Source organism: Epinephelus moara, chromosome 16, assembly GCF_006386435.1.
Source record: "Epinephelus moara isolate mb chromosome 16, YSFRI_EMoa_1.0, whole genome shotgun sequence".
In the NCBI taxonomy this organism is placed as follows: domain Eukaryota; kingdom Metazoa; phylum Chordata; class Actinopteri; order Perciformes; family Serranidae; genus Epinephelus; species Epinephelus moara.
Genome location: NC_065521.1, coordinates 46,020,424 through 46,040,015, shown reverse-complemented (window position 1 = coordinate 46,040,015; position 19,592 = coordinate 46,020,424). Strand labels below are relative to the sequence as shown.

The 19,592-nt window shown below is 43.8% G+C and overlaps 1 protein-coding gene across 1 annotated transcript; it reads right to left on the bottom strand.

Annotated features, from left to right (window-relative positions):
- Nucleotides 1-2,343: 2,343 nt before the first annotated feature.
- Nucleotides 2,344-18,901, bottom strand: si:ch211-180f4.1 (uncharacterized protein LOC100144405 homolog). Its single transcript, XM_050064269.1, has 13 exons — nucleotides 18,586-18,901; nucleotides 10,173-10,346; nucleotides 9,906-10,051; nucleotides 8,822-8,923; nucleotides 7,888-8,072; nucleotides 7,524-7,766; nucleotides 7,327-7,449; nucleotides 6,550-6,672; nucleotides 5,538-5,952; nucleotides 5,323-5,452; nucleotides 4,864-5,054; nucleotides 4,527-4,685; nucleotides 2,344-2,874 (listed from the first exon to the last, which is right to left on the bottom strand). Exons 2-13 carry the CDS (start codon nucleotides 10,252-10,254, stop codon nucleotides 2,344-2,346), a joined length of 2,430 nt encoding a protein of 809 aa, XP_049920226.1. The 5' UTR covers nucleotides 10,255-10,346; nucleotides 18,586-18,901.
- Between the last annotated feature and the right edge of the window lie 691 nt (nucleotides 18,902-19,592).

The window sequence follows — 19,592 nt, the reverse complement described above, 5'->3', positions numbered from 1 at the left end:
TTCTCTTTCCCATAAAGTTAAAACTATAAAACATAAAATGTGTTAATCATAAAGTCTTTGTAAACATGTTTATGTGTGTCTCCTGCAGGCTGCTAACTCATCTCCACAACAGGAAGTAAACTGTTGTTCAATAAATATGTGTATATGTTTTTAAATTTCTTTGTGTAAAACAAGGTGTCATCTGCGTACAGTTTGATGTGTCGGAGGTCTGTGTTACTGCAGCTGATAGAATCATTAATAAATATAAATATGGAGGGAGTTTGTGGACGTGTCTGTGTGGTGTAAAATAAAAATCCAATCTGATTTTCTTGAAACATTTGAACTCTGGTTTGAACTCGGGACCTTTAAGTTCCTCTGACGACTGTTAGAGTGAGATCGTCCACGTGGCTGCCTGTGCTCAGTGAGTTAGTGCTGCATTCAGGTTCATCAGATGAACATAATTACAATAATTAGATTTTCTTTAACAATCCAGCTCCTGTCAGTGTGCAGACAGAGACGGACGGAGGAGGACGGAAGAGAGGAGAGATGCTCAACAGTTCATCTGGAGTCTGTTCAGCTGCTGGAGGACAAGTTGTCCTGTTTGAACCTGCAGCTCCGACCCACAGCTGGAGAAACACATTGAGCTGACCTCTTCTGTTAAAGTCTCAGTCAGATCCTCAGGACGTCAGGACGTCAACTGAACCTCAGACAGAATAACAACTGAAACTGTGAGCTCATTAGAAACAGAAGAAGAAACTTACTGGTGTTTTTAATTTTTCAGCCCTTTAAACACAAATCCTATTGACTATAAATCTTAACACCAAAATTATAATCTAATGTTATCACTGGATATTATAATCTGATTGGATGTCAGTCACGAATTGCAGTTTTGTTATTTGGCTGTTACACCTCTGTCCTGTTTATTTTCATGGTGTTGGATACAAAATGTACGAGTGTAAATGTATTTTGATTTTTACTTTAGTTGACTGAGTTCAATACAGAAAACAATTAACCCTCTGAGCTCTGAAATTCAGGATGAATATAAATAAAGGTTAAAATTAGTGACAAAAAGTCTTCTGCTACATTTTATAGAAATCATAAACACTAAATAAAATATTGAAGAGTTCACATTTTTTAATAAATGGTTTTAAATCTCAAAACCATTAAATATTTCCTATATAAATATTTTAAAGACAAACACTGTTGATCTCTGAACTATATCATGAACTGGGCTCCACAAAGGGACTGTTCCTTATTTATGAGGGGGGAGGAGGTGCTGCAAAAAAGGGGGGATAGTTCTTTAATCACGAGGGAGGGACTTATGTGTTTTTATTTTGGCTTAGGGGAGGGGCATACAAATGGCTGTATTGTCTATTTATTTTACCACCAATTTTTAAAGAAAATGTTTTGAAAAATTTTAGCTTCTTTTAAAAAAAAACATTTTTGGTGACATCTAAAGAGAACAAGAGAACTTGTTTGTTTGCTTGTTAAAAACTTTTGTTTCCTTTAAAACCCGCTGGGGTTTAGAAGGCATGTTTTCTTTAAAAATTGCCATTACACCATTTATCACAGCCAGAAACGGTAAAAACAGAAATTATTGTTGGATTTTCACATTTCCGACGGTCCTTGAACACATCGTGTGAAGAACGCTTCCATCAGAACAAAAACAAATAACCAAATCTGATCTTAAAATAGTGACCCTTCAACAAAATCAATTTATTCTATTTTTCATTTAAAATGTGTCAAAAAATAAACTGTTCACACAACAACAGTGAGAAACTGAGACTTTTTCCAACTCCAGGATTTCATCTTCAACTTTAAACTTTCAAACATCAAAGGGTTTTAAGAGTTTTAAAAATCTAATAACTCATTTATGGAGGAGGGAGGGTCACACCCAGCCACCCCCTCCTCCTAAAGAACAGTCCCTTAGGCTTATTAAATCTATGTTCTTATTTTCATATAAACTTTGGTCACCATGAATAAAGTGACTTTAAACGCATCATCAGAGTTTGAATCAGGCTGTTTGAATAAAGTGAACTGAACACTGACGGACTGATTATCTGTAACCTGACGGACGCTGACAGCAGGGATCCATTTAAAGGGCTAAAACATGACAAAACACCAGAATGTTCCTTTAACAGTTTTTATCCACCTGACGATCATGTGACCTCTCACTGTTATTGACAGCGTGGACGTTTGTTCCCCTCTGTTTGTCTGTCAGGCTCCTCGCTGAGTCATGTGACCTCTTCTGCTAACCTTCATCCAGCTCCTCTTCTTTCCTCCGTTAACCCTCGAGTGTCCGTCTCTCTGTCAGTTAAACTCCGCCCCCCTCCCTCCTCCCTTCTCCTCCTCCTCCTCCTCCAGCTACCACATGTAAGTCTTTGTGGTGTCGATCTGACTCCCCCCTGCCTCCTCCCCCCTCTCCCCCGCCTCCCTCTCCTCCTGCTCCTTGTCCTCCTTGTCCTTCTCAGCCTCGCTCTCCCACAGCGTGATGAGTGGCGGGTACAGCTCGTTCAGGGGGATGGAGGTGGCGTGCTGCATGTACTTCTTCAGCGAGTGTCCGCAGGACTTGTGCTGCTGCACGCGGCGGCCCATATACACCACCAGCAGCGCCATGATGGACAGAGCAAACATGGAGCCCATCACCGCCGCCAACGCCACGCTGCTGCGCCGGGACGCCACCAACTCCACTGAGAAACCCGCCTCCTTAGTGGTGACGTTCAGACAGGAAGTGTGGATGGGGGAGGAGGGAGAGGAGGGAGTGATGGGAGTGGGGGAGGAGCTGGGGGAGGAAGAGGAGGGTAAGGGGGAGGAGGAGTAGACGGTGAGGCAGACGTGGTACTCAGTGGCAGGAAGGAGGTGAGTCAGGTTATACTCCTGAACGTCCACTGGGACCTGGACAGAGACAGAGAGAGAGAGGGAGACATGATGTCACTTCCTGTCTAGCATCTGTTCCACAATTTGTTCCTCAGGCGCAGAAAAAAACTACAACTCCCGTGAAAAAAACTACAGTTGTTGCAGCGCAGAAACTCCTCGTTAATTCCTTTCATCCTCAGAAACGCTCTCGACAAAAGTCGTTTTCTGAAGTTTTTAGTTTTAACGCTGTCTAAAGATGTCTACATAGTTCAGTCGTCTCTTTCCTGCCGCTATTACGGACACATGAACGCACCACAGACAGGTGGAGCGTTATATCTCTGTGTCATATCGACATCATACCTCTGCTGCAGGCTTCATGTTAACACGTACCTTACACCTTAGCCTGATGTGCACCTCCCCAGAGATGTAATTCCACGTCACAGTGACGCAGACCTCCTGTCTGTCTCTGTGAGCTGAAACCATTTCCCTCAGTGGAAACAAAGCTTTGATTTACTTTAATTTCACAGATAAGAAACAATAAACTGTGAAGACAATAAAGCCTCCACACACTGTGTGTGATTTATCCTGGCTGGAATATGAGCAGAGGAAATCTCTGCTAGCCGCTAGACTAATTTATACAATGTAAAATGCCATAGGCTTGTGCTAATAATGTTAGCATGTTGGATTTGTGGGGAAATGTGTCCAGATAAAGACAAGTGTTTGTCTGTGAATGCTGAGAGTTATAGTGAAGCTGATTTGTGTTTGACACTGTCTCTATTAAGCCATGTTTAATGTGTGTTTAATGTGTCTTGATTTTTAGGTTTTAACCATTGGTTTTTACCTTTATTTATCCCTCCTGATTATTTTTATTCTATTTAATTGTTTATTTTAATTCTATGAACTTTTATTCACTCCTTTTGTTTGGTTTGATTTTTTAAAATATTTTATGTCTTATTGTTGTAATTTTCTCGTCTTGCAAAACTTCATATAGTTGTTTGAGTTACCCTTTAAATTGTGTCTGTTTCATTCCAGTGTCGCCACGTGAAGCACTGTGGGCTGTGTGTTTGTCTGAAAGGTGAGCTATGAATAAAGTTGAGTTGAGTTGTTTTGAATCAATTACTTTTTCAGCACTTCACAGAAACTCTGACGAGTGTTTTGGAGGTGTAACAGCAGAGCGACGCAGACACGCCACCGCACACATATGAACCAGCGTTGGAGGCGGGGCTCAGTTTATTCCTATGAAAGCTGCTCAGAATGATCCAACTGTCTCTTAAAAAATGACCTTTATTATCAGCACTGCTTCCGCACTGTGTGGCCCATCGAGCAGGTGCACCAGAGACTCTGCTGGCCAAGCTGGCTACTTCCTGTTTAGCACTCTGCTAACTCGAATAGGGATAAAATAATTTAATCTTGTGACTCCTCCAGACTTTCCAAATGTTATTGGACCAAATGGATCAAATCCTGACAGTGAAACAAGTCATTTCGTAGAGGTTGTGATGCTCCACTGATTTACAGACGTCTCTTTCACCCTCTACCTTACGAAAATACTGTCTTTGTACCTCTTTTTAAACTGTCTGATATCTTTACTTTGTTGGATTGCGTTCCACAAAGTCACCCCACAAACTGATATGCACATACTTTTCAGAGTGGTGTGAAAATCAGGTGTAGCATCAGAGGGTGGATGTGCTCACCTTGGCGGTGTAGCTGATCTGAGGGTTGTCGATGTGCACGGTGGCGCTGCTCCACCGGGTCAGAGGGAGGGGGGCGTCCTGTTGGTTCTCTCCTGCAGACGAAGCTCCTCCGCTGGGATACAACTTCCACTCCAGCACCACCGACTGGGCGTGCACCACCTGTACAGGAAACAGGAAACATGTTTATTGGATCAGAAATGAGTCTGAATCAGTATTAAAAATAACTTTATTAATAAAACGCATCAAACACACAGATTCACTGTTTGTGCTTCATAAAAAGATGTAAATAAAGATATTAAATTGACATAAACATAAATCTCACAAACAGAGCAGGTACCTTCGCCAGCACCACCAGAGAGGCTGCAGCGCTGGACGAGTTCCCCAGCCAGGGCTGCTCTCTGCTGGGCTCACCACCCCACCTCGTCCCCCCGCCCAACCACAAGCCCACTGACCCCTGATAGTCCACGAACACTGAGACGCTCTTCGTGTCTGCGCCCTCCGTGTTCCACGCCACACAGGTGTACACACCTGAGAGAGGACGAGAGGTGTCATCCATATTAATAATGTTATAGTTGATCTTCATATATCCAGCTTCCTGTCTGTATCCTGTGTAAATATTTGTCACTGCTCAGACGCTAAACGACCACGAGTCATTTCTACCAACACGATCTGTTTTGATTTGTATCTGCATTTAATTTTCAGCGTCTTTACTGTGATCTGCAGCAGAGTCACAGAGAAGCAGTCTGAAAGTTTTAGATATGAAGAGTGATGTGATTTATCAGACTGACAGACTGACCTGTGTCTGACGGCTCGGCGTGTTCGATCACCAACGCTCCAGGCTCTGACATTCGATGCTTCTTCTTCTTCCTGCTCAGGCCACGCCCCTCCTCTGATATGATTGGTGCAGCCATGGCCTCAGAGCTCACCTGACCAGGTGAGGAGGAAACGTTAAGTATAAGAGATTTAACAAAAGGTTAATGCTCACACACACACACACACACACACACACACCTTGTCTCCAGTGGGCGTCACCCAGTAGAACTGGGGGGCGGGGTCAGCGTCCGCCCAGCACTCCAGTGTGATTGGCTGCCCGGCGCTGACGTTCATGGTGGAAGGGAAGGCGTGAGGAGCGATGTGAGGCAGGCAGCTGTTAGCTCCGCCCCCGCCCCATCCGACCCCCACCACCTCCTGCAGCTCTCGACCAACCAGGTGAGGCGGGGAGGAGCAGAGCGTGATGGAGGACTCCAGCATCTTGAGGTGCGACTGGTTGCCGAAGTGAGGCCCCCAGGAGGAGAGACAGTCACAGCGCAGAGGGTTCGAATGGAGAGACACCTCCTCCAGGGACGGCAGGGAGGACAGGACGTCTCCAGAGAGGAGGCTCAGCTGGTTACTGTGGAGGAGGAGCGTCCGCAGGGAGGAGAGCTCACTGAGGGGAGGGGAGAGGAGAGGAGAGGAGAGGAGAGGAGAGGAGAGCAGAGGAGAGGAGGTGCATGATGAATGAAATAAGAAGAGATGAGCGGGAGAAGCAGGAAATGAGCGTTAAAAAATTGTGTTTTCTTTCATTTGTTTACGTATGTAAACAGCAACGTGTCCTCATCCTATTTGCTCCACAAATGATGTCACGTCCGTCACCGTTAAGTTAAGTAATTAACTTAATTAACGTCACGTTACGGTTTAGGAGGAGAAACACGGGAACAGTGAGCCTCAGAATGACTCAAAGCCAGCAGCACAATAACACGACCCCTGAGCTGGAGCTTGAGACGCTGCGTGGCCACAGACTCTTGTCAGCAGCTAACAACAGCTAACGTTAGCATGAAGCACACATTCACAGCAGTGAGCAGCAACTGTCAGCTGATTCGACCACAAAGACTCAAAGGTTCATTCGTGACGTCTGTTTAGTTCATGTTTGTGTGACTGTGACGTTCATGTATTTATTAGACGGAGCGAAGTCACCGTGGACACACAGCGGACGAAAGAAATGACACTAATACACAGACAGACAGACAGACAGACAGACAGACACCTGAAGGCCTGCGGGTCGATGTAGGACAGCTGTGGGTTACTGCAGAGCTCCAGTTTGGCGATTTCTGGAAGGTTCTGGAAAGCAGCTCGCTCCACCATCAGCAGCTCCTCCATGTTGTTCAGACTGAAACACAAACAGAGTCAGACGTCTCTTCTTCTTTTCACTCCCAGGAGTTATTCGAGCGAACTTTTCCTGCAGTCCTGAACTGAACTGTAAAAACAAATGTGTAACTGCTGCTCTGCTGATTCAGTCTTATGAGTCCCATTGGATGCATTCAGAGTGTTTCTGAACGACCTGACGCTCACCTGCCTGAAGACGCTTTTGATATTTTAATGTTCCTGTGAGTTGTTCTTTGTTTTCATGTTAAGTTGTTCTGTGTTGTTTGTGCCGCTGCCTGTTTCAGCCGGGACACAGGCAGGAAAAGAGATTTTTATTTTCAACAAGTCTTTTACTGCTGTTTCAATAAAAATCAGATAAAGTTTCATTTAATCAGATCAATCATTTAACATGATCAGGTGGAGATTTTTGAATCAGGATCCAGTGGTTTGTGTCTGTCAGATGAGTCTACAGCTGTTATTTCAGCGAGTCAGAGACACATTTAATCAATAAATATAATTAAGAAATATCAGATCAGACTTTCATCAGCTGATAAGAGACATATTTAACCAATATTTAAATCAATAAAAGGATCTGATCAGAGTCGTTATCAGCTGATAATCAATAATAAAGGACTTTAATCAGGGTCAAGTTTAATCTTGATCCTTGTCTCAGACTGACCTGAGCTCCTCCAGGTGCTGAAGGTTCTGGAAGTCTCCCTGCTGGACTCGGCTGATCGGGTTCCTGTTCAGGTCCAGGAACTTGAGGTTAGGGAGCATGCTCAGAGCGTCCCGAGGAACCGACCTGTCAGGAGAACAGCGGTCACGTGAGCCGACGTCACAGTGACACAGCGTTACAGCGACGGAGCTCAGACTCACCTGAGCCTGTTGTCGTAGAAGGAGAGGCTCTCCAGGTAGTCGAGGCCCAGGAAGGCGGCGGCGGGGACGGAGACCAGACCCATCCCAGCCAGCACCAGGCTGTGAAGGCGGGACAGAGGCAGGAAGTTCTTCTCCTCCAGACCCAGGATCGGGTTCTCGCCGATCATCAAGATCTCCAGGGACGGCAGGGACTCGAACCAGCGACTGTCAATGGCCACCAGCCGGTTGGAGTTCAGGTGGAGCCTGCAGGACAAAGCAGAGGGCGCAAAACCCATTTAGATAAAGTTATTCCCTCAGGTGGTGCTTGTGGTGGAGGAAGTAGAAGCAGAAAAATAAGGTGAAGAAGAAGAAAAGGAGTAATGACCGCAGCAGGTTGGTGAGTCCAGCGAAGGCTTTGGGTCCGATGGAGGAGATGTGGTTGTGGTTGATGTAGAGCTCCTCCAGACTGGACAGGTTCCTCAGACTGAAGTCCTCCAACTCCTCAATGTGGTTCTCCTCCAGGTACAGAGTCACCAACCGGCCCAGAGAGGACAGACCCATAGAGCTCACCTGGACACACAGACAGAGACAGACCCATAGAGCTCACCTGGACACACAGCTCACCAGACAGACAGACAGACAGTGTATGGAGCTGCATGGAACCCCAGGACATCGTCATGGAAACAGAGACAAACTGTTGTCTGAGATGCCACTGTGTTTCTCAGCTGTAGTTCAGACTCAAACACTGGACCAGTTATTAATGTCTGATCTGAGGTCAGTATGAAGTTTGGTGATAAAGATCCAAAAACAGATGATCTGCTCCTACAGAGAAACATTAAACTAAAATAAACTATGAATTAAAACGTGCTGCGTTTACTGTATCATGTGACTGTAGTAAGGTGTAATAAAGGTGTAGTAACGGTGTAACATGACTGTAAAAGTGTAATAAAGGTGTAGTAACGGTGTAGTAAAGGTGTAACATGACTGTAAAGGGGTAATAACGGTGTAATAAATGTGTTGTAATGGTGTAATGAGGGGTAATAAAGGTGTAATAAAGGTGTAGTAACGGTGTAACATGACTGTAAAGGTGTAGTAAAGGTGTAGTAACGGTGTAACATGACTGTAAAGGTGTAATAAAGGTGTAGTAACGGTGTAACATGACTGTAAAGGTGTAGTAAAGGTGTAGTAACGGTGTGTTACCTGTNGGTGTAATAAAGGTGTAGTAACGGTGTAACATGACTGTAAAGGTGTAATAAAGGTGTAGTAACGGTGTAACATGACTGTAAAGGTGTAGTAAAGGTGTAGTAAAGGTGTGTTACCTGTGTGAAGTGGTTCTGTGACAGGTCCAGTTCTGTCAGGTTGGTGAGACTCTGCAGTTCAGTGGTGATGGAGGAGATGTTGTTACTCTGCAGCAGCAGCACCTGAAACACATCAACACAACGTCAACACAACATCTACACAACGTCAACACAACGTCAACACGTCAACACAACATCAACACAACGTCAACACAACATCAACACAACATCTACACAACGTCAACACATCAACACAACATCTACACAACGTCAACACATCAACACAACGTCAATACAATGTCAACACAACATCAACACAACATCTACAGAACATCAACACAACGTCAACACAATATCTACACAACATCAACACGTCAACACATCAACACAACGTCAACACGTCAACACATCAACACAACATCAATACAACGTCAACACATCAACACAACGTCAATACAATGTCAACACAACATCAACACGTCAACACGTCAACACAACATCAACACAACGTCAACACATCAACACAACATCAATACAACGTCAACACAACATCAACACGTCAACACATCACGTCAACACAACATCACGTCAACACAACATCAACACAACGTCAACACATCAACACGACGTCAACACATCAACACAACGTACACACATCAACACAACATCCAACACAACATCAACACAACGTCAACACATCAACACAACATCAACACAACGTCAACACAACATCAACACAACGTCAACACATCAACACGACGTCAACACATCAACACAACGTACACACGTCAACACAACATCCAACACAACATCAACACAACGTCAACACAACATCAACACAACGTCAACACAACATCAATACAACGTCAGCACGACGTCAACACAACGTCAACACGTCAACACAACATCGACACAACGTCAACACAACATCAACACAACATCAACACAACGTCAACACGTCAACACAACAAGAAGATCACAACAGGTACACAACTATTTCACTTATTCACGTGTTCACAAAAATATCACATGATCACAACGTGTTGACAGCATGTTCCCTCTGAAGCTTTATATGGACGCAGTATTACATCATAACGACCGTTACCTGTGTGTCAGCTGACATGTTGGCGGGGACTCTGTGCAGGTGGAGCTCGTTACAGTCGACCGTCCTGGCCTGGTGATACACAGACTGTGGCGTGTACCAGGGTCTCGTCTCACACACACACTGCAGAGGACACAGCACGGCACCACCTACAGGACACACACACACACACACACACACACACACACACACACACACACACCACGCCTCTGTTTAACCCTTCTTCTTCTTCATGTGTCTGTATCTGATGTCTGTATGACTGCTGCTTACCCAGACTGGCCCCGCCCACTGCAGCACACACTGATGATGTCACCAGGGACAGGAGGAGAGTGGAAAGGACTGCAAATCCCATGGTGCACTGGGGGCGGAGCTGAGGGGAAGTGTTGATTCAATTGTGGTGACAACTTCCTCCAGAGGGTCAGAGGAGGCGGGTCACATCTACGGCTGGATGGAAGCACACAGGAAGTGATGTCATTAACTGATGACAACTTTACATCTGAACTCTGAACTGCTGCACCTCCTCATGGATGGACAGACGGACGGGTTTACAAAATGTCCTCACTTTGCAAAATGTCCTCACTTTGCAAAACCATCCTCACTTTACAAAATGTCCTCACTTTACAAAACCATCCTCACTTTACAAAAACGTCCTCACTTTGCAAAACCATCCTCACTTTACAAAATGTCCTCACTTTACAAAAACGTCCTCACTTTACAAAATGTCCTCACTTTACAAAACCATCCTCACTTTACAAAATGTCCTCACTTTGCAAAACCATCCTCACTTTACAAAATGTCCTCACTTTACAAAAATGTCCTCACTTTACAAAACCGTCCTCACTTTACAAAAACGTCCTCACTTTACAAAAATGTCCTCACTTGACAAAAACGTCCTCACTTTACAAAACCGTCCTCACTTTACAAAAACGTCCTCACTTTACAAAATGTCCTCACTTTACAAAAACGTCCTAACTTTACAAAAATGTCCTCACTTTACAAAACCGTCCTCACTTTACAAAAATGTCCTCACTTTACAAAAACGTCCTCACTTTACAAAATGTCCTCACTTTACAAAAACGTCCTCACTTTACCAAAATGTCCTCACTTTACAAAAACGCCTCACTTTACAAAAATGTTCTCACTTTACCAAAATGTCCTCACTTTACCAAAATGTCCTCACTTTACAAAACGTCCTCACTTTACAAAAATGTCCTCACTTTACAAAAATGTCCTCACTTTACAAAACGTTCTCACTTTACAAAAATGTCCTCACTTTACAAAACGTCCTCAGTCTCAAGATCTAAAACTCAAAGATTCTCACAAGGATAGATGTACAAGCACGCACACACTCAGCGGGGCAGGAAACGGGGACACCTTGCCTCTGCTGCCATGGGAACCAGCCAGGAAGTGACATAGGGGACGAGGAGGAGGGGGCTTTGAGCTGCTCTGTGACTGGTCCGCACAGTCTCTCTGTTGTGTGTTTGAATCTGAACTTCTGACATCTCTCCACTTTGTGCATGTATAGGTCCTGTTTGTGCATGTGTGTGTCTTTTGGACCTGTGTGTTAATGACAAAAGGAGTGAAAAAATTGAATTTCCTCTCAGGGGGATTAATAAAGTATATAAAATTAAATATATATTTTTTTTTAATTAAATTAAATTAAAAAAATTATTCAGGAGTTTACAGACGTTTTGTCAGATTCCTCACACACTTGTTAGTTTGGTGTCTCTCTCAGTGACCTCACTCTTAAAACCTTGATTATATTTTATATATAATCGAATTTTATATATAATATATGACTGTATTAATTAGTATTAATACTGTTAATATCACCATTACTCAAAAGTCATCATCGACCACACATTTATTCTGTTAACAGAAGAAACTTTCAGAGAGAAAAATCAGACTAACAATCAGAGGGTCTCCAGTTAAACCAAAAATTTAAAAAGTGTCTTTTATCGGGGGACAGACAAGTGTTTCCCATCATGCACTGGGCTCAGGCTCCAAAAACTGCAGCTTATCTCATGAGGTCATCATTGTTTATGTTTGGATGACATCAGACAGAAACAGACAGAAATCTAAGAAGCTTGAGGGACAAAGGCTGGGGGGACAGAGGATGGAGGGACAGAGACTGGGAGGACAGAGGATGAAGGGACAGAGGCTGGAGGGACAGAGACTGAAGGGAGAGAGGATGAAGGAACAGAGGCTGAAAGGACAGAGGCTGGAGGAACAGAGGATGAAGGGACAGAGGCTGAAGGGACAGAGGATGAAGGGACAGAGGCTGAAGGGACAGAGGCTGAAGGCCAGAGGCTGAAGGGACAGAGGATGAAGGACAGAGGATGAAGGGACAGAGGATGAAGGGACAGAGACTGAAGGGACAGAGGATGAAGGGACAGAGACTGGAGGAACAGAGGCTGAAAGGACAGAGGCTGGAGGGACAGAGGATGAAGGGACAGAGACTGAAGGGACAGAGGATGAAGGCCAGAGGATGAAGGGACAGAGGCCGAAGGCCAGAGGCTGAAGGGACAGAGGATGAAGAGACAGAGACTGAAGGGACAGAGGATGAAGGGACAGAGACTGAAGGGACAGAGGATGAAGGGACAGAGACTGGAGGAACAGAGGCTTAAAGGACAGAGGCTGGAGGGACAGAGGATGAAGGGACAGAGACTGAAGGGACAGAGGATGAAGGCCAGAGGATGAAGGGACAGAGGCTGAAGGGACAGAGGATGAAGGCCAGAGGATGAAGGGACAGAGGCTGAAGGGACAGAGGATGAAGGACAGAGGATGAAGGGACAGAGGATGAAGGCCAGAGGCTGAAGGGACAGAGGAAGAAGGGACAGAGGATGAAGGCCAGAGGCTGAAGGGACAGAGGATGAAGGGACAGAGGCTGAAGGGACAGAGGATGAAGGGACAGAGGATGAAGGGACAGAGGATGAAAGACAGAGGATGAAGGACAGAGGATGAAGGGACAGAGGATGAAGGGACAGAGGATGAAGGCCAGAGGCTGAAGGGACAGAGGATGAAGGGACAGAGGCTGGAGGGACAGAGGATGAAGGGACAGAGGATGAAGGGACAGAGGCTGGAGGGACAGAGGATGAAGGGACAGAGGCTGGAGGGACAGAGGCTGGACAGACAGAGGCTGACTGCAGCAGCTCACAGTAGAACACTGCTGGAGTTTCTGTTTTCCCAGACAGACCCTGAATGCAGCGCAGTGACAGCAGCTCTGACAGATGTTCAAACATGTGAATGAACCTCCTTCATCATGTTAACGACAGACTGAAGGAGGTTCGTCTCTCTGCTCCTCCTCCTCCTCCTCCTCCTCCTGCTGCTGAGCAGATGGAATATTGATGAGATGATATTAATTATTTAACGAGCTGAGAGTGCCTCATTAAATGTCCCACTGAAGAGGCTGTGATTGGATGAGAGCTCGTTAATTACCTCAGAGCTGTCAACACACACACACAAACACACACACACACACACACACACACACACACACACACACACATAATAGAACACACAGTAACACACAGTAATGAACAAAGATCGTGTTCACAGTCAGAGGAGGAAGAAACACTGTGTTAGGGACTCCCAGAGTGACTGGAGGAAAACCCATGACCCTCCCTCCTCCATAAATGACTTATTAGATTTTATAAACTTGGACAAATGAGATGCAGAACAAAGTGATTTTGATTAAATATTTCTATTTTAAGATCAGATTTGGTTAGAGTTTTTTTTTCTGACAAAAGCAAGAGTCACATACGATGTGTCCAGTGACTGTTGGAAATTTGAAAATCCAACTATAATTTCATTTTTTTTTTTACAGTTTCTGGCTGATAAATTGTGAAGTTTAGGAGATACTCAAAGAAAACATGCCCTCCATACACAAAGGCATGTTTTCTTTAAAGATAAACCATTCAACTTTGTATGCCCCTACCCTAAGCCAAAATGAAAACTTCTTATGTAAACAAATGGCCAAAAAATTAAAAAGAAATTGCCAAATATATGACAAAAATAAATTGAAAAAAAATGGAAAGAAAAATATATTGCCAAAGATTTACAAAAGCAAACATGCCTTCCAAACATATTTTCTATAAAAATTGCCAAAAATAAAAAAAAGCAATTTTTAAACAAACAAAAAAAATGCCAAATATATGAAAAGAAAAAGAAACAGATTCAAGAGAAAAACAATTGCCAACGTTTTTCAAAGAAAACTTCAACACGTTTTCTTTAAATATTACCACAAATGTTTAAATTTAAAAAAGATTCTTTAAAGAAAAAAAAATCAAATGTTGAAAGTAAAAACAAAAAACTAAATTTAATATGTAGTAAAATAAATACAAAATACAACCATTGAAAAATGTCTGCCCCTCCCCCAAGCTAAAATAAAAACCATAAGTCCCTCCCCACTGCTTAACAAATCAGTTGACATGCCCCCCCCCCCCTTGCACCCCTCCCCCTCACAAATAACAAACAGTCCCTTAAATGTTTTGAATTTAAAATGTTTGCTTCAGTAAATTCTTCTCCCAGTCCATCACTGCTGCTACATCTATTTATTTTTTTTGATAGGTTATATATTCTAAACACATTCATACATAAAAATAACCAGATGTTTTGTTGCTGTCACAGGTGTGAATCTGACTTCACATGTTGGGAGGAAACACTAAAACAATCTGACCGTCAGAATAAAACAACCTGCTGATACTTTGTGTTCACAGTAAAACTCTGCTGCCGTGTTCAAACACTGAAGGTAAACGGACTCAACCTGCTGCAGCTCCTCAGTGAGCAGCTCGGTGTCTGTTCACCAGGTGAGCAGCAGCAGGTGAACTTCATCACAACTTATCACACACTGACGTAGAAACAGAGGTCACAGAGCAGGAAACAAGGAACCATGTGACTCTACAAACAGACCCTGAACGCCACTCAGCTTCACCTCTAATTTTAACCAGCAGCCACTCACACTGTCGCAACGAAAAATCCACTGCATCCCAGAAATGATCGAAACGTTAAAACTGCTGACAGGACACGTCCAGCTATGAACACAGTCAGTTATTACTCTGTGTGTTGTGTGTTCTTAAAGGAATACTTCCCCCGAAACGATCATTAGCACATCAGTCACTCTCCTGTGTCACGTGACATTCATGAAGAAAACTTATTTTTCTCTGACGCCTCCACGGTGAATGAAGAATCCAAAAACGGGGGAAATTCTTGATGACTTGAAGTAAACAGGGCTCATGTTAAAGAAAATAAAAATAATATCAAACCATCCGTTAACAAACTCTCACACAGCTCATGAAGCACAGACCACGTCTCATTTATCCTGTCGTAAGCTCGGTGTGAGAAACTGGACTAACAGTTAAACTTGTCCTCCTCAGAGTCAGACTGCACTGACATCAACATTACTCTTACCTCACCGAACACAGGAGCTGCTGCTCTGCTGCCTCTCTTACTTAGTTTGTGTTACTGAGTGACTTTTCTGTTTTAGATGCTTAATTCAGAATCAGCAGAGAATCCCAAAATCACTTTCACCAAACCCACCAGACTCTATTTAAATACACACTCATTTTAACCTGTAGAGCACCGAACATTACAATTTATCTTGGCCCAACAACACAGACGGTATCAGTCATGTGACGTCACTCATTGGTTTGCGGACTCTGTTTTGAAGCCTCAAGTTCAGCATTTCAGCTGTCGCCATCTTGGATTTTTTGGATCCAGAAGTGACCATATTTGGGCGAGAGGGTGGAGCTGTGGGGGAGCCAGGAGTGGGTCTGACCTCTATCAGCAGACAGCCTGTCACTCAAAGAGGCCCCGCCCCCTTCATTAACTGTAACTTTAATCCTTAATAAAATATAAACAGGTGAGTTCTATATAAACTCAGTCTGTACAGGCGTCATGAATGTTGAAATGAGCTCCAGAGACCAACCAGGCTGTAAACATGTTTATTTCTACATGTGAACATGGAGGTCTGTGGGGACTGACTCAGTGTTGGAGCCAGCCTCTAGTGGACATTAGAGGAACTGCAGGTTTGGCTTCATGTTTCAGCCCCAGAAGATGCCGCTTGGTAAGGAGGCAGCATGTTTTCACATCTAATGGTGAATGAAGGGTTAAGTTCAACCAAACCAGAGCTGGTGCCTGTTGGAGCAGTGGAGAGACGAACCAAGATGGATTTTGTTTGTTTTATTTTGTTTCTGTCGACGTTTGATGATGAAATGACAAATGCAGTGTGGAGGGTTCGGTGATGGTGATTTCTGGTGAAACAAAAAGGATCTTCCTCTTTAACACAAAGCTCTGTCTCTGTAGGGATCCTGTCATCATGATGTCAGACACTCAGAATAACAATCTGATCCTGTCAGTGACAAAAACAAACACTGTCAGTGGACGGACTCTGATGCTGTGAACAGAGCGGTGACATCACAGCCTGTGTCACTGCAGCTCTCTCTCAGTACTGGACACATTTCAAAAACATGTGAAAAATACTCAAGTTGCCCTTTAATGATGTCATTAACTTTCCCTCTAAGCTCCGCCTACAGCTTCACTGCACTGTCATTGGATACTGTCTGAGTATTCTGATTTGACACTGCTCTTTCTCATCTACAGGTGACTGGACTACAACCTGTGGAAACACCTGGACGGACTCGTCTCCAGGAAGCAAACGTCTCACGTCACAGAGTCTGATCACCTGAGAGGAGACGCGAGGGGTTAACGAGGAGACGAGGAGGTGAGGAAGAGGAGCGATTACATAAAACTGGGTGGTTGTTGCCGTGGAAACCTCCCGAATGTGAAACAAACTCGGTTGAACAGAAGAAACTCTGTGACCTACTTTCATCAAGTTTCACTTCTATTACATAACAACGAGTCCACTTCCTGTCCCCGTCTCACTGAGGAGAGGAGGCAAGGAGAGGAGAGAGGAGACAAAGAGAGAGGAGGCAAGGAGAGGAGACCAGGAGAGGAGAGAGGAGACAAGGAGAGAGGAGGCAAGGAGAGGAGAGAGGAGACAAAGAGAGAGGAGGCAAGGAGAGGAGACCAGGAGAGAGGAGGCAAGGAGAGGAGACCAGAGGCAAGGAGAGGAGACAAGNGAGAGGAGACAAGAAGAGAAGAGACAAGGAGAGAAGAGAGGAGAAAGGAGGCAAGGTGAGGAGTCAAAGATAAAGAGAAGGAGAGAAGACAAGAGAGGGCACAAAAGAGGAGATGAGGAGAGGAGTCAAGAGAGGAGACAAAGGAGAAGATAAGGAAACAAAAGAGGAAACAAAAGAATAAAACAAAGAAAGACACAAGGAGAGAAAACAAGAGAGGAAAGGGAAGAAGGAGAGGAAACAAGGACGAAAGATAAGGAAAGAGGATAAAAGGAGGGAACACAAAAAAAGGAAATAAGAGTGGAGACGAGAGATGAAAGGGGACAAGGAGAGGAAGCAACCAAGGGAACAAGGAGAGGAGGCAGTGTGGTGCTCTCTTTGAGAGAAATAAAAACACATAAAGATGAAGAAGACCATGTGACCTGACGACAGCTCAGGAGTAAGACAGGAAGTAACTCTGAGTGGAGACTCTTTGTCCAACATCAACAACACACAGGACATCTGGACAAACTCTGTCCTGACAGATAAACATGGCGTCGCTGCCGCTTCACAGAGAGATTAAAACTAAAACCTGAGTTCACTGAATGTGACGCACACAGGTTCACAGGGTGGAGGGATACGCTGTGGTTCATCAAGAAATAGTCCCAGTGATACTGATGTATTTGTGTTCAGAACAAACCAGATGAAACATGTCAGTCAGTGCTGGGAGGAGTCACACTGTTTACTGTCTGTATGCTAAGCTAAGCTAAGCTGAGCTAAGCTAAGCTGAGCTAAGCTTACTACACTCTGATTCCAGCTCTTTAACAAACAATAAACATGATGAAAAGTTCCTTTAAATTATTATCATTATTATTATTATTATCTGATGAAAGTATTCAGAGGAAAACAGTCACATTAAATAAAGTGTCAGAATCATATTAAACTGGTGACACTGGTTTATCAGCCTGTCATAAGACAGTTCGTCACCATGTGGAGTTTCAATAAGTCTCATGAAATATTATATATATTATAATATGAGCGAACATTTAACGAGTCTGTTGAAATCTGACAAATTTACTAATCACGTCATGTTTTGTCTATTTGTTGTCATTTTACCTTCAAGTTTTACTCAATCTTTACCTGATGTATTTTAATATTTTCTCACCTTTGTTGTTGTTTCTTTTTTTATCAGGTGGTTTTGTTTTGTTGGAAAATTGAAAATTCAATAAAATAATTACAAAATAAAACAGTGAGTGTTTGTCTTCATGACAATAAACACTGTTTAAAATTTGTGCAATTTTTTAATTCTACAACATCCCATAATATCACAATAAACACTAACAGTGTGCACTCTGATTATAACTTCATTTTATTCAATTATAAAAATAAAAAGCTGCTGGATGATGCGTTTAAGGACCGTCGTATCTATTGATGTTACATCCTAACAATCAAACAGCAGCTCTGAGGCGACCTGAGAGTGTTGATGATGATGATGATGATGATGATAATAATAATAACACTGTCTGTCTGTGGAGCACCGCGCGGTCCTCCTATGTGTGTGTGTGTGTGTGTGTGTGTGTGTGTGTGTGTGCGCGCGCGCGCTGGAGGACAGCCGCCCATGTTCTCACCTTGCTCCTCCGCCTGCAGCTCCTCCTGCTCCGCCGCTCCGAGCCGCAGCGGCACGTCAGGCCGGGCAGAGTCGCTCCGCGCCGGGCAGGTGGGTCCGGTAGAGTCGGGCAGGATCCGGTCTGTGGTTCGTTCAGGTTCCGTGGATCCAGCTGAGTCCCGCTGCTGCTGAGCCGCCGCTTTTATCCCAACATCTCTGTCTCTGTGTCTCCCTCCTGTCCTCTGTCAGGTCCGCAGCAGCTGACTTGGGATCAGCCAATGTGGTTTATAGGCCACTGGGTGATGGACCAATCAGAGCCCGGATGCTGCACAGAGGTGATGGAGGAGGGGGGTGAGGGGAGGGGAGGGGTCTGTGCACATGACGTAATGCTCCAGATTCTCCTAATGACTGTGTGTGAGTGTGTGATTCTCTGTTAGGTTATCTCTGCTGATAAATGTCTGTCCACTTCATTTGTGTCTCGTGTCTCATTTCATCTCTGTCCCTCTGCAGCGGGACACCAGTAAAAATACACCACTGTAACCAGCCCACTGTAAAAACTATCACTGCTGTGAAAACTTGTCTCGTTGAGTTATCTCTGCTGATAAATGTCTTTTTGCTTCATTTGTCTCTCGTGTCTCCTTTGATCAAGTCACTGCAGCGGGACACGAGTCCTGCACTGTAAAACTACAACAACTGTAACAACTGTAAAACTATAAAAAAATACTGTAACTATTGTAAAACTGTAAAAAAAAACTGTAACTACTGTAAAACTGTAAAAAAAAACTGTAACTACTGTAAAACTGTAAAAAAAACTATAATTACTGTAAAACCGTAAAACCGCAGAAACTGTAAAACTAAAAAATATAAAACCTGTAAAGTCAGATCACTTTTATTCATACATCACATTTAAAAACAACACAAACAGTAAAAACTCTGAAACTGTAATAACTGTAAGTCTTGTAACTATAATCACTTTAAAAATGTAAAACTATAACTACATTAAAAAATATAAAAACTTTGACTGTAAAA

What these genes read in the sequence shown, in the direction of transcription:
- si:ch211-180f4.1 (XM_050064269.1), bottom strand. Translation starts at nt 10,254, where the DNA reads ATGGGATTTGCAGTCCTTTCCACTCTCCTCCTGTCCCTGGTGACATCA. An exon ending in CAGCACCTGGAGGAGCTCAG is followed by an intron (nt 6,673 to 7,326) that starts GTCAGTCTGAGA and finishes TTTGTGTTTCAG; the next exon opens with TCTGAACAACATGGAGGAGC. An exon ending in CTCTGGTGGTGCTGGCGAAG is followed by an intron (nt 4,686 to 4,863) that starts GTACCTGCTCTG and finishes TTTCCTGTACAG; the next exon opens with GTGGTGCACGCCCAGTCGGT.